Below are 13,836 nucleotides of genomic sequence, written 5' to 3' on the forward strand. Positions count from 1 at the left end.
ATTGGAAGAATTGTGTAAATAAAACTTTTTTTTAAACCACAGACTTAAATGTTCAATGATGTACTGTGGGACCTCCAAAATGGTACACAATCTGTTGTTTGACATCCAAAATGTTCTCATTTCATTTATTTATTCGCCCGTAGGAAATAATACAATGTACAAACAACAACAAATACAAACAACCATTCGCACTCACATTCACACCTACGGACAATTTAGGGTGTTCAATTAACCTACCATACATGTTTTGGGGATGTGGGAGGAAACCAGAGTACCCGGAGAAAACCCTCGCAGGCATGGGGAGAACATGCAAATTCCACAGAAGCGAGGCCGGATTCGAACGCGGGTCCTCAGAATTGTGAGGCAGATGTGCTAACCCGTCGTCCACTGTTCTGCCGCTTTAAGTACAATAAAACTAAAATAAAGTAACACTATACTCTTCACTCACCTTTTGACATGCAAGGGAGAGGGAAAAGGAAAAGTGTATTGTGTATTTGTGTTAACCTCCATTTGCTAAAAGGAATGTGTGTTTACAACAAAATGCACACCAGAGGAATCATTCATGCAAGAGCGTGTGACTTTGGATCCATTCTCCCTGGTGTGAAATGAACTCAGCGGCTCACACACACAAAAACCGCCGGCCGGCCTGTTTGTCCGAACCGAGGAGCAGATGGCGGTGACGGGGGCGACCTGATGTCATGAGCATCATCATCATCAATCTCTCTTATGTACGCACGCGTGGAGCGAAGTGTAGAAAGTGATCACGAGTGACCATTTACGTGTTGCATTTAAGGATAGGCATAAAAAAAAATGTATGTCACATTACACAGTGTAGTCTAGCTAGCACATGAATAATATTTATATAATAATTTAGAAGGGGCAATCAGCGCCCTCTCCTAACAGTCAGATAAAATATGTGCACAGCACCTGGTATTCCCAGGCAATTTCCAATCTAAGTAGCTATCAAACCTGACCCTGCTTAACTTCCGAGATTCTCAGGGTAGTATGACTATACATCAAACTAAGTTGTAAAACTAAGCCCATAGCCGACACTCCACCCAAAACATCCAACATGCTGTAGCTATATGATAACACAAGTTTGTCATTTTTGTATTTCATTCAATACTATTTTTCCTGTTAGAGAGAGCTTGTTAGCTGCTGTTCTAAACTCTTCGCCTGTCAAGCTAGCGTCACCATTGCTGCTAAAAACAAGCTCCTAATGTTGGGAGTAAATTTGCCCATATATACTGCACTTGACAATCAATACCCACATTTCCAATATTTACATGGTAATGAATTTATAATGATGAATTATTATTTTTTTTTCCACAGGTAGATTGTTATCCGATGTTAGCATTTTGAACTCTTAGCTTGTCAAGCAAGTGTCTGGGTCGTTTCTACAAATGAGTCACATTTTTTTTAAACCTTGTTTTAATTTCCAAGAGATAGGGCATGATAAAGAACATTTAGGTTTTGTTCTTTACTTTGCTCCCTGTAAGTACTGTACAGTATTGGACAGTAAAGTACTATACTTTTATAATTTACACTGCACATACGCTGACCCTCACTCCAGCACAGTAGATGGCGCTAATGCCTTTTTAAAAAAACAATTAGACGCCACGAAACAGAAGAAGAGGTCTGAACTGTGAATTCGACCGCGAACGACTGATTGATTGAATTCGCCTCGACAAAATAGTGAGGTAAGTTACTGAAAACTTGGTAGCTCGAGCATCTTCCCCTTTGGATTTGGTTGGGTTGTGTTGACAACGTGGTGAAGAAAGCGTGTGAAGCAGTTCTTTTGAGAGCACTCCGAAAGTACGTCGGGAAACGGGGATGTGGAAGAAGTGAGTCGCCGTTTTACGGCTGCCTTACGGGCTTACGGGCTACGGTGAAGTTAAAATAGCAACCTCGGGGGTGGGGAAGGCGGTGTCCCAGGGAAACGACAATAGGAAGTAATAGGAAAACGAAAAAAAAACAAAAAAGCAGAGCCCCTCATTCTCAGGTTTCTGCTCCTGAAGTTTTGAGAGTAGATGGTAATAAAAAAGTAATTTACTTTCAAACTCAAAACTCGCGCACTCAAACAGATCAAAGTAGACTCATTTCTCTCATCTGTACTTGAAGGGAGCTATAGTGTATTTAAAGTATTATTATAATTTTTTTGTACAGTAAAGTTTGGGTACATCAGTTTGTTGTCTTTCTTTATTTGTATTTACTTTTATTTTGCATAGGGCTGTCATTATCGAATATTTTAAGAATCGGTAATTGTATCGATCTTTCCGTCGGATAATTGCATAAAAATTTATTAAAACTCATTCACTGTCATTGACGGCTTTGGAAATCAAATATCCATGTTAACTGCTGGCAGTGACTGAGTTTAGAATTGAAGTTTATGACCAAATCATTTCCCCCGTATTACCGTGTATTAATCAATTATTGATTTTAATTTGTTATTGTTGAATGATTAAACCAAACCAAACAAACAACAAATAAGCATTATCACACAAGAGGTACTCACCAACCTTTTTGAAACTGAGCGCTACTTCTTGGGTACTAATTAATGCGTAGGGCTGCTAGTTTGATACCCACTTCTGAGGCTGCTTCAGGTTCAACTACATGTCACATACTACGGCTGCAAATAACGAGTTTCGTAAGAGATTATACTAAATATCGATTAATAATTGATTGATTGTTGATTAATCAATTAATTGTGACACCTCTATTTGCCTTGTTTTACTCTGCTGTCTACAGTCAGCAAACGAAAAAGTGAATCTGTTCTCAATAGCCTTACATAGATTGAAAAAAAGGTGTTAAATCAATAAATGCATAATTAACAAATTATTAAAAAGGTTAAAAATGGACAAGTGGGCTTTGGCTGCTTTAATCCAATCCTGCTCACCAAGATGTTAAACGAAGAGTTAGGAGAGGTCAAACATGTCCAAATTCTGGCAGATGGGAAGCTGTTACTGCCTCTGCGGCCCAAATTAGCACAGCCATTAAATTTGCGCCGTAAGAAGCTGGCCTTTAATTACGGTGTTCTAGAGCAGCTCTTCTGTCAGCGTCAGTACCAGGGGACAGGTAGGAATATAGCAAACGATCAAATATAATATAAATAACCCAAAGCGAGAGAAAAAGAAATTTTGAACTTTCCAAGAACACCTGAACTGTGTCCAAGAATATAACCTCTCGTGCCATTTTGGCTCTGTTATAGGTATTCATCACTTAACCGGTAGGAGACAGCAATGCACTGAAGGTGTCCAGTCTGCCGGAAATCCAAGAAGAGGAAGAAGTTAAAACGGTCAGTTTGGCAGACAAAAATGGAGGAAATCTTCAGGAAAGTTGTCCAAGTCAACATAAGATGTCGAGACTGCGACGAAAGGTACACAGCAAAGTCACGCTTTTTTGACATTTTGCACTTTTACAGCGCAAGTAGTTAGTCAAGTCAACTGTATACGTTATGCTTGACTGACCAGCTGTCAGTAAAGAGTTGTACAAACGCAGTAGTTGACGCTAAGTAATAACATTAAGAATTGGTTTCTGATATACAGATACATTTACATTTTAGACTGTTAGTATGACTGTTTCAGCTATTAATTAACGTCAATAATGTAAACTTCAGTAATGTGCTTTGCAGTGTGCGACCCCTTTCACTGCCATTGACAGCTATAGACGTCATATTTCCATTTTAACTGAGAGGGCCGGCAGGGGAATGAGTTGGGCGAGTGAGTGAGATTGCTTGGGTAAAATGCTTGAGTCGGAAAAAGGTAACATACAGTACATGTTTATTCATCAGGCATAATCAGGCAACTAATTTGATTTGACTTAAAATAGAATAACTAATAACATGATTATCATGATAATTTTGTCCATGACAAAGGTGATATGAAACTTTCATATGGTTTCTTCTTTACGCTACAGTTTTTTTTTTTAAATCATGTTACAGAAAAGCACACATCTGCGTCACCATTGAGCTTGTGTCGAGAAAAAGCGCCGTTCACAAACGAGTGAGTATACCATTTATTTTGAATGAAAGTACTTTTCTTTACTTTTCATCATCTTTCAGTCTTTAGCCTCCTTCACACAGTTTAGGCCAAGATGATAGTCGTAGAACTGGCATTTATTCTCCTGGGCCTTTCCACGCAGAACCCAGAGAAACTCCCTCACTTTCACTCTCACTGTCAATAAATGTAATACTATTATATAACATGACAATGAGGAAACAAAAAGACTCCATAGTCGCACAATTCTCTCAATAAGAGGCATATCGTCCTTGCTTCAAGCTGGTTATTTGTTTTTCCCAGTTGAAGATTACTGTAAAACTGACACATAAAAGAGAATTAAACATTACATATTTAAAGATCAAAACTGTTCAACCAAACTATATCAGTTTGTCTAGTTAGTCTGCTAGCTAAATGCTAGCATACAGTATGTGAAATGCCGTAGATGCACTAACGGAAATTACCATAGACTTTCCTTCAAACAAATGCGACTGTGAGACACATGGAGCAGCAACACACAAGGAGAGCATACAACAATACTTGGACAGGCATATATTCCCTCTGGTCTGGGAACAACAAGTATGATTGGAGATTAGTTTGGGACCTTCTCTGCTTAGAAAGTATATGAATGAAGTAATTTGTAAAACATTTTCTCTGTGGTTTTCTCATTAGGATCTCCAGGTGAGATTAACGGATGACACCGATCCATTCTTTCTCTACAACCTCATACTTTCCGAGGAGGACTTCCAAAGGTATGTCTCAGAAAAAGAGCGCTCCATTCCGTGCGTCGCTGTGTAGTTTTTAAAAACCTTTTCAATCTTGTGAGTAGTTTCAAAATCCAGCAAGGGCTAGTCTTTGAATTCATCTCATTCCCCAAGAAACTGATTGATCTTCTTCATCAGTGTCAGTCCGAAGAGAATTCCAGCCATCCCAGGTACTCCACTGTACTTTTCCTTCTAATATTATATTTTATTTTCTTACACACAACATGCAATGTTTGTTTTTATTCATCAGCACCCAACACTAGGGATGTAAAACTAGGCCGAGAATCATCATGCCTTTATGGTCACTGCTTTTTGTACAATATGGGGGCAAAAGGCAAATATCTTTGTATTAATTAGAACCGATTTATTTGTTTCAAATAACTCTCCCAAAAAAATTACAGATCCTCTGAAATAACCCGAACAATGTATACAATAACATTTAAAAACAATTGTTTAAGACAATAGACAATTGCTTAAATCTTTTCTGTTTTGGAAAGTGCAACAGTAACGGTTTGAATAGTCACATAATCATAATGCTATAAAACACCAAAGGCCTCAATAATATATACAACAGCTGAAATATTTTCTTTTTAGTACAGTATTACAATAAACCATCTATAGTTTGTTTGATTTTCATTAAACAAATGATCCTGATGCTGAAGTCAACAGTGGTAGTTTGAACAGTCGCAGAATTATTATCCCTACAATCCCAAAATGGCCTCTTAAATATTTTCTTTTTAGGAAAGTGTAACATCAAGTCTGTTTCTCTTTTAGTCTTGTCTTTTTTAGAAAATTCATCATAAACAGTTTAAACTGTTTGAATAACAATTGTAATGAAAGCTGTAAAAGCTTAAATTTTTTTGTTTTTCGTAAAGTGCACTATCTATAGTTTGCTTTCTTTTTAGGAAAGTGCATCAGTAGCAGTTTAAACAGCGTGTATTATTATGCTATAGAAACACTAATGGTGTTAATGATAGGGATAGATATTATTTTTAACCGCTAATATCTTTTCTTTTTAGGAACGTGTAACAGCCATAGTTTGTCTTCTGTTCAGCATAAAATGGGGCTATGATAGAAAAACACTACCATTTGTTATTGCTGATTGAATTTCCCTGGAAGTTAGTTTTTTTCCCCTTTTTATGCTGCACTGATATTCACGTTGACGTGCTGCAAAAAAAAAAAAAAAAAGAATCTTGCTACTCCATGATGTCCGCTAGCCACCGACTGAGCTGCACTGTCATGGTTTACGCAATAGCACGCGGCTAAATTACACTTCCTGCCCCTTACCTAATGTATTTTCGATTTGATTCAATTAGATTTTTATTGTAATTAATTTTTTTTGTTCTGCAGTTTCAAGTTGCTTCTGTCATGTGACTCGGCCTCGCTGGACGGCCCCGCCCACTTGAGCGTGGTGCAGAGCAACTCGTTCAAGGAAATTAACTTTCTTTCTCTGAGGCTCACTAAGAGCTCGGACAAGAACGTCAAGGTCTACCTGGCAGCCTGTCTTTCCTCTCTCAAGGTGACGCACCGTAAGACCATGAAGGACTAGAACAGAATAGATTTTAAAATCTTTTCATTCGGGTTAAATCGGACAGATGGGCCAGCTCATTGGTAGATGAAATTAAAGGGAAAAAAAGTTTAAAGGTGTAGATGAGCTGTACAGTAATTTATTTTGATAAGAAAATAATAATTCATGCGCACTTTTATGTATGATCAAATAATTTTAACTATTCGATTTTTAAAAAAATATACATGTGAAATTATTTGACTAATATTTTTAATAAAGATATTGAATGATACAAATGAAAACAAAAATAATAAATACATTTGTAGTTCAAAATTTCAGCATGATATTTTATATTTTTATTATATCTCTGGACTAGAATAACACTTGGGGAGTGCAGTCCTCCGCCTAGGCTAACAAAAGTACTACAAATGTAAAGAAGGACATGGAAAGCGGTAGCCTGTTTAAAAAGTTCTTATGGAAATTGAGCGGAGCAGGCTGCAATGTGATCACATAATATTGTCTTTTGTCATTAGACAAATGCATGGGGCTATTCTCCCTGGCTCTGTTCTGAATAACTGTAAACAATTGTATGTTTGTGGTCATTAAGCAACTCAACATTTGGTATAAGTGTGACATCAACTACCATATGAGTCACAAAACCTTGTGTACTGCATTCTGTCAGCTCTGCTCAACTTCTTGTCTTCTTCATGTTCTTCTTGTGTTTCAGGACGAGAAAGAAACCCTCGAGGTGAAACTGCAAAAGACTGAAGATGATCTTAGCAGTCAGCTCAACAACGCTCAACAGGTTTGTTTGTTTTTGTTTATCAAAAGTGTAATGGGTTTAATGAGTAGTTAGGATCGTTAATGCACTTGTATCCACAGAGTTTGAAGGGCATCACATGTAAATTGTACATTTCACATGGTTTGTATGAAGCTGTTTGTTTCTACCGTTATGCACTTTTGTCTTTACTGTTATAAAAGTAAGTGTATTACAATGGGCCAGCACCATTTGTTCTGTCAATCAGGATTGCCTTTACTATGAATGCCTTCGATTTTAAATCATCAATTACCTTTAAAAATAGGACTTTAAACATGGCTGTTTCAGCATGGGAGACATTTACTGAAAGCAGCAGAAATACCCAGCAGCATTGTATGGCGCAAAGGAGCTATTCATGTATATATAAATAATCTCTGTAGTAGCTGTACACTACAGTGAACCCCCATTCATCATAGGCAATAAGTTCCACACCTGCGATTGGTGAAAACCTGATGAGAATACATTTTTACCTACAGGTACAGTAGTTCTATCCCTCCCACACGCTTCAAACAAATTTAATCTTGTTAAAACACACTTAAACTTATCACTTTGAGAAAATGAGAAGAGTCACCCTTGAACAGGTCTCCGAATTAGAAGCACAGTGTGCTTGCTTCAAGTTGTTTATTTGTGACTCGCATTTGAAGTTTACTGTAATACAACACATCCATCCATCCATCCACTTTCTGAGCCGCTTCTCCTCACTAGGGTCGCAGTCGTGCTGGATCCTATCCCAGCTGTCATCGGGCAGGAGGCGGGGTACAGCCTGAACTGGTTGCCAGCCAATCGCAGGGCACATACAAACAAACAACCATTCGCACTCACAGTCACACCTACGGGCAATTTAGAGTCTCCAATTAATGCATGTTTTTGGAATGTGGGAGGAAACCGGAGTGCCCGGAGAAAACCCATGCAGGCACGGGGAGAACATGCAAACTCCACACAGGCGGGGCCTGACTATTACTATGACTATTACTCAAGCTTAGTAGGAGACCGTCTCTGTCTCTTCTTCCTGCTCTTAATTATCCTGCATCTGTTCCATTAGTGCTGCTCGGCATGTTTTGGTACAACAAGGTACTGCACTGAAGGCATGCAGCTCTAAATTCAGACTTGCCTGTACATTGTAAAAACCCATGAAAAACCGATTGCTTAAAAATCTGTGTTATGTATACAAACAGAAGAGAATGTGAACAGCAGTGCAGTATGTCGCACTGAAACGTCAATAAATGAGATTGTATTTACAGTCCATGTTGCAATGTGTTGTCAGATGCTGTCTGAGAAGAGCAAAGAGTTGGACCGTCTGCGTTCGGAATGGGCCCACGAGTTACAGTCCGAGCGGGAGAAGGCGACCGAGGTAAGGTCCCTCTTCCGTCTCTGAACAACGCCGTACCGCCGATTGGTAAGTGACAATCTCGTCGTGGCCCGTCTTAGTTGCAGGAGCGCCTGCAGCAGCACATGCAGCAACGTTGCCAGGATCTGGAGAGCGAGCACAAGCGCACCAGCCAGCAGACGCAGAGCCGCCTGACAGAGCTGGAGACCTCCTGCAGGGAGCTGACCGACATGAAGTACAAGAACAAGGCCACCATCATGGACCTCAAGTCCAAGCTGGCATGTGTGGAAGAGGTAAGTGGACAAGTAGTGGAGACTGAGAGGAGTGCTTTTTGTGGAGAAAATAATCTTTTTATTGGGAAGAAGTAGAATAAAACCCCTGTTTATTGCGGTGGATACGTGGTAGACTCACATGCGAAATAGAGAGACAATATAAAAAGAAATATTTTTATAGTAGTGCCCCTCTCACTCGCTTCAAACACATTGAAACTGTTTCATCTGAATCGTTAATATCACCACAAATGTCCACTTTATGCTTTATGTTTCACATGGGATTAAATTTGTCAAATATAATCAACACTCTTATGCTTCACAGCTTTGCAGATGCAAAGACAATGTGAATAGTCTATCCCATGCCTGTCTCCACCCATCCCCACCGCCCCTCGCAGTGAATATTTTGAGTGATTAAAACTTAAAACTGATCAGGTATGGTAGAGGAAACAAGTTTATAATTAAAAAAAAAACAACAATTCTAAATAAAAAAAAAAAAAATAATCGAGGGGCAACTCTTAAGATGATATATGCTCAGTGGACACTTCCTGTTCAATGGCGACGTACTGTTGATCAATTGTTGGGTGGCATCCTGGTCTCATAATGTCATAATGTGAATAGCATGATGTAGAGGACTGTTTAAATAGCAAACTATTGGTCCATTCATGGATCAGAAACCTGTTTTGAATTTTGCCGTTCAGCTCCTTGTTAAAAAAAAAAACTGCAAATTGTGCAAAAAGTACTGTAACATTGACCAGTTGGACAATCAAAAGTTTAAAGGTCAAAATTAGCTCACCTGTGAGTGGATTTTAGGTTCATCATGAAATTTCCTTCACTCAACTTTTTGTGAGTAGTGCATGTGTATGGATTTCTGTCCAGTAAAGTTTAATAACGTGGCAACTCCAGAACATATGAGCGTGGTTTGCCCCATTAGTTCCACAAAGTGGATATGCGGACTTCTGTGCTTGGTGGTGGTCACAGGGGACTTGTGTGTGTGTGTGTGTGTCTGTGTGCAGGAGTGCCAGAGCGCCAAGCAGCTGTTGGCGTCACAGAGGCGCGAGAACGACTCTCTGGATGCGACGCTACAAGGCAAAGAGCGCCTGACCATGCAGCTGCAGAGGCGCTTGGACGTCCTGGAGCAGGAAGTCAAGGACAAGAAGCAGCTGTTGAGTCAAACCAAGGAGAAACTGAAGGAAACGCAGCAGCAGAAGGTTAGTTCCGGCCAACTCCAACATTAGGAGGCAGAATCCACCACCACATGCCTCCTCATCACGCTCGCTTCTGTTCTGCAGCAATCCATCCAGGAGGACACTAAGGTCAAAGAAAATCAGATACAAAAACTTGAAGCTGCGCGGATGATTTTGTCTGAAGATGTGAAGAAGGTAATGTTCCTTGTTGTCTTTTAAAGTCTCTGCAAAGTGAAACTAAATACTGTATGCAATACAATATCTAATATGTATGTAATACAATGTTACATGTAGAATCAAGGATGATGTTTTGATCAGGTGGAGAGTGGCAACATAAATGGTTTGCAATGTAACTTCATGTGTCACTATAAATGCCAAAAACTAGACTAGGCTGCAGAGAGTTCTAAAGCCAACGAACCAATTTGACACTGGCGATGCATAATGTCCCGTTTAAGAAGGTTTGAGATGTTGTCAAGTGTATCTGAAGGCGTACGCTGACCGTGACGTCTCGTTGCGTTTTCAGGGCAACGAGATCATCAGGAAGTTTCAGTGGGACCTGGAAAACCAGATGGGCAAGCTCCAGTTGAGGGACAAAGCGCTGGAAAATCAGGAGAAGGTTCTGCAGGACACCTCGGCCAAACTGAAGATGGCGCAGAATGAAGCGCGACACGCTCGTCAGGAGCTCAGCGCCAAGGATGAGCGGGTGAAGATACAACACGAAGCTGTTTGTGTGTGTGTCTGCGTGTTTGTGTACATGAGTGTGTATGTGTGTGTTTTTCTGTGTGTCTGTCTATTTGTGTGTTGGCGCGTGTGTGTTTGCCAGATTTTGAATCTGGAGGAGCAGCTGGAGTCCAGTGTGCAGAAGCTAGCTGAGTCCAAGGAAGCGTTACAGAACAAGGAGAACGGTGAGAAATGTTCATCCTGTATCAAGTCTGCAGCAGTGTGACGTTGTGTGTGTGTGTGTTGTTGTTGTCAGTGGTCAGCGTTCTGAACAGACAGCTGACCAAGGAGTGGCTGTCCAAAATGGAACCGAAGCTTTCGGAGAACACGTCGGCGGCGCTGACGTCAGCAGGACTTCGAGTAAACGTGAGCATCGTCGTCTTTATCACTCGGACACACTTTTCTAAGTGGTGGCCATCTTTTGTGTTTTTCTTTGTCCCCAGCAGGCACACTTTTATCCTCACGCGTTAAAAGCTGCCGTGACGCCTGACGCCATTCACAATTATGTGTGAGTTGAGACAACTTGCTGCTCCCTCTTAGGAATAACAACAATAAATATGAATATCCAACACAAATGTATATCATGAACAGAACGAGTGAGTGTGCCGGTGGTCTGGATACCAAATACTTTGAGAGGAGTGACGACAGCATCCCCGTTTACGGTTTTCCATCCCCGGTCATTCCTAGAGGTGACATCACATCTCACAGTATGATGACAAATTCCCTGAGATCACTTTATAGCACTAGCAACGTGACAAGTGGTTGCCATCTTGGTGGAATTTTCTAAAAACATGGAACGAGAGCTTCAAACAACTAAAATCCTCCATAACAAATACATTCATGAACAACAATTGACGACTTAATTACATGACCTATTCTACTGCTCTCACGTACTCTTCTCATTAATAATGTTAAATTTACGCTATTGAAGATGAGTTTTTTTTACATTTTATTTAATTTATTTATTCTTTGGGGGGCAAGTGACGCAGATTTTAAGATATTGTTGTCAAGGTAACGACAACGTTAAGACTGTCTTTGTAGGGTTCTTACAACTTCAGGTATCTATCGTATCAACAAGAATTAACTGTGTACCACCAAACTTCGTAGTTGCACACAAAAGCTTTTTAAGTAGGTGCATAAGTTTCAGTCAAATACGTCCAATAGTTCCTGAGAAATAGCTATTAGTGAAATGTAATTATATTAGTTTATGTTACCATGGCAACCAATGCTGACATTTTCTAATGTTCTACATTTTTTTTAATTACATTCTGGGTTCATATAGCATGTCCAAATTTGGATAGCTTAGCTTCATTATTTTCCTTTTGAAAAAAAAAAATCAAATCCAGACTATCCCTTTAAAAGAATGATAAATAACATTTGTTGTCAATTCCTGCTACTTAGGGCCTTTAAATGAGCATCTTCATAAGAAATAAGTTCAAAATGGAATTAAGCATGGGGAAAGCATGTTAATTTTTTAGGAATATGTTAAGCAATAACTACTACATACTGTTTACTGTAATTTGAAGTCTTTTTTTAAACCTGATTTTCTATAGGCGATATCACAAAGAAGCATTGCCCACACAAAAAGCTCAATTTCTCTGGAAAATGTCATTTGATTTTCAAAATTCTTGCTGCATTGTACTCAGGTTGAAGTGGCCGTTCCAATTAGACTTGCATTTGGACAGATTTTAATTTCTGGGAAATCACATTGCTTATAGCACACAATCAAATCACACGTTGAACATAATCATTGCAATATGGCAAGACACAATTTATTCTTACAATTCGATTTTGAATGTGAATGTGTTAAAAGATTGATTCCTTTCTTTCCTTGTCAGAGTTCCCACCGCCACCCAGCAAAGCTCCTGTGGCTTCAGCGTACTTCCCCTGTTAATTCTTCTCATGAACATGATTCCGCCAAGATGGTGCTTCTGAGTTGGCAGCCTGTGTGATGAGAGCTCTGCTCTCTTTTCTCTAGGTCTGTGCTTTTGCATCTTTTCTGTTGTTTTGTGCTCATTGTGCGTCATGTGGACCCATTGTTGACTGTTTTCGGTGTTTTGGGCCCGGGTACTCGCTGGAAGGGAGTGTCGGCGCTTGGGGGTTGCTGCGAATGAGAGCGGAGAATGTTGGCGCTTTTGTGACAGTCACTGCTCAACAGCGATGGTACGACGGTGGGCTGCTATTTGTTTTGTGCCTCAACCTGGCAGCTTTTTTGCAAGCAGCTCCATTTTTTGTGAAAATGGCGCTGGAGTGTCTGTGGTATGGATGTGAGGAGCAGGACCATGAGGAAGCCCCCCCCCCCGTTGTGGAGCCAACTACGTCCTTTGGAGAGGAATGAGAGTCGGTGTTAAAAAGAACAGCGAAGCGAGAGACATGACTAAATGGCACAAGAAAATTTAAACCAATCTTTCTGTAGGTGCGTTGCTGGCCAACAGATGAACTATCTGGTGCTGGAGGACTGCAGTTGATTGTTTTACTTTCAAATTCTGCTTCTAGTGAGTGACATCATGCATAATTTAGGATCCTGGCGCCCTCGATACTGGTCAAAGGACGCTCATCTCTCTCATCTACTTGATATGATGTATGGTGTATTTTGATTGGAGAACAGGATTTTTTTTCTGGTTATTTATTATTTAGTGTTTTGTGTATATATTTTATGTTTTGGTTTGGGTATGTCACATTGTACAATTTGTTTTCTAAGTCTATTTTGCCTTGTTTTACTCTGCTTTCTGCAGCCATGTAAGCATTGCAAAACAGAAACTGTTCTCAATGGCTTTACTGGGATAAATCAAGGTATAAAAAAGTAAAACATTTTATAAAAAAAATCATTAACTCTGTGACGGGACCCAATTATTATTATTTTCCTGGATGCGTCCCTGGTGAATTGTTCCAGGCAGGTCCCACCTGGATGAGGACCTGGGGACGACCCAGGACACGCTGGAGAGAATATGTCTCCCAGGCCAGGAAACCCCTCAGGATCTCCCCGGAAGAGTTGGACGAAGTGGCTGGGGAGAGAGAAGTCTGGGCTTCCATGCTTAAGGTGCAGCCCCCGCGACCCGATCCTGGAAAAGCGGAAGATGGACTGATGTATAAATTTTGATCGAACGTATATTTCGCCATTTGGCTGCATTTTGCAGCATTATAACTAAAAAAATAAATACATCTAATGTACTGTACTATGTTTAAATGTGTTGTTTTAAAAGTGTATTTAATAAAAACCGTAAATATTATTTTTTTAAAAACATGCCTA

The 13,836-nt window shown here is 39.9% G+C and overlaps 1 protein-coding gene across 13 annotated transcripts; it reads left to right on the top strand.

The window, feature by feature from the left end:
• The first annotated feature begins 1,561 nt into the window (after window positions 1-1,561).
• LOC133477250 (spindle assembly abnormal protein 6 homolog) lies at window positions 1,562-13,816 on the top strand. Of its 13 annotated transcripts, none has more exons than XR_009788263.1 (17): window positions 1,562-1,700; window positions 3,209-3,376; window positions 3,941-4,001; window positions 4,668-4,747; window positions 4,825-4,929; window positions 6,110-6,278; window positions 6,994-7,071; window positions 8,348-8,434; window positions 8,512-8,703; window positions 9,696-9,890; window positions 9,972-10,061; window positions 10,390-10,771; window positions 10,843-10,952; window positions 11,030-11,094; window positions 11,178-11,293; window positions 12,425-12,564; window positions 13,003-13,816. XR_009788263.1 is itself a non-coding variant. In XM_061771811.1 (17 exons), the coding sequence occupies exons 2-17, from the start codon at window positions 3,315-3,317 to the stop codon at window positions 12,478-12,480; spliced, it is 1,728 nt and encodes a 575-aa protein (XP_061627795.1). In that variant the 5' UTR covers window positions 1,562-1,700; window positions 3,209-3,314; the 3' UTR covers window positions 12,481-13,816. The 13 variants fall into 13 exon arrangements, 9 of the variants coding, with proteins under 9 accessions (XP_061627795.1, XP_061627790.1, XP_061627793.1 ...); XR_009788264.1 differs by having other exon boundaries at window positions 13,322-13,816; XR_009788265.1 differs by having other exon boundaries at window positions 13,480-13,816.
• The last annotated feature ends 20 nt before the right edge of the window (window positions 13,817-13,836 follow it).

The sequence above is a fragment of the Phyllopteryx taeniolatus genome, chromosome 4 (assembly GCF_024500385.1).
Source record: "Phyllopteryx taeniolatus isolate TA_2022b chromosome 4, UOR_Ptae_1.2, whole genome shotgun sequence".
NCBI lineage: Eukaryota > Metazoa > Chordata > Actinopteri > Syngnathiformes > Syngnathidae > Phyllopteryx > Phyllopteryx taeniolatus.

Excerpts from the sequence above, each read along its gene's own strand:
- LOC133477250 (XM_061771806.1), top strand. The coding sequence starts at position 3,315 with ATGGAGGAAATCTTCAGGAAAGTTGTCCAAGTCAACATAAGATGTCGA. Across the intron at positions 4,930-6,109 it reads GAGAATTCCAGCCATCCCAG|TTTCAAGTTGCTTCTGTCAT; the intron begins GTACTCCACTGT and ends TTTGTTCTGCAG. Across the intron at positions 11,095-11,177 it reads GACGCCATTCACAATTATGT|AACGAGTGAGTGTGCCGGTG; the intron begins GTGAGTTGAGAC and ends TATCATGAACAG.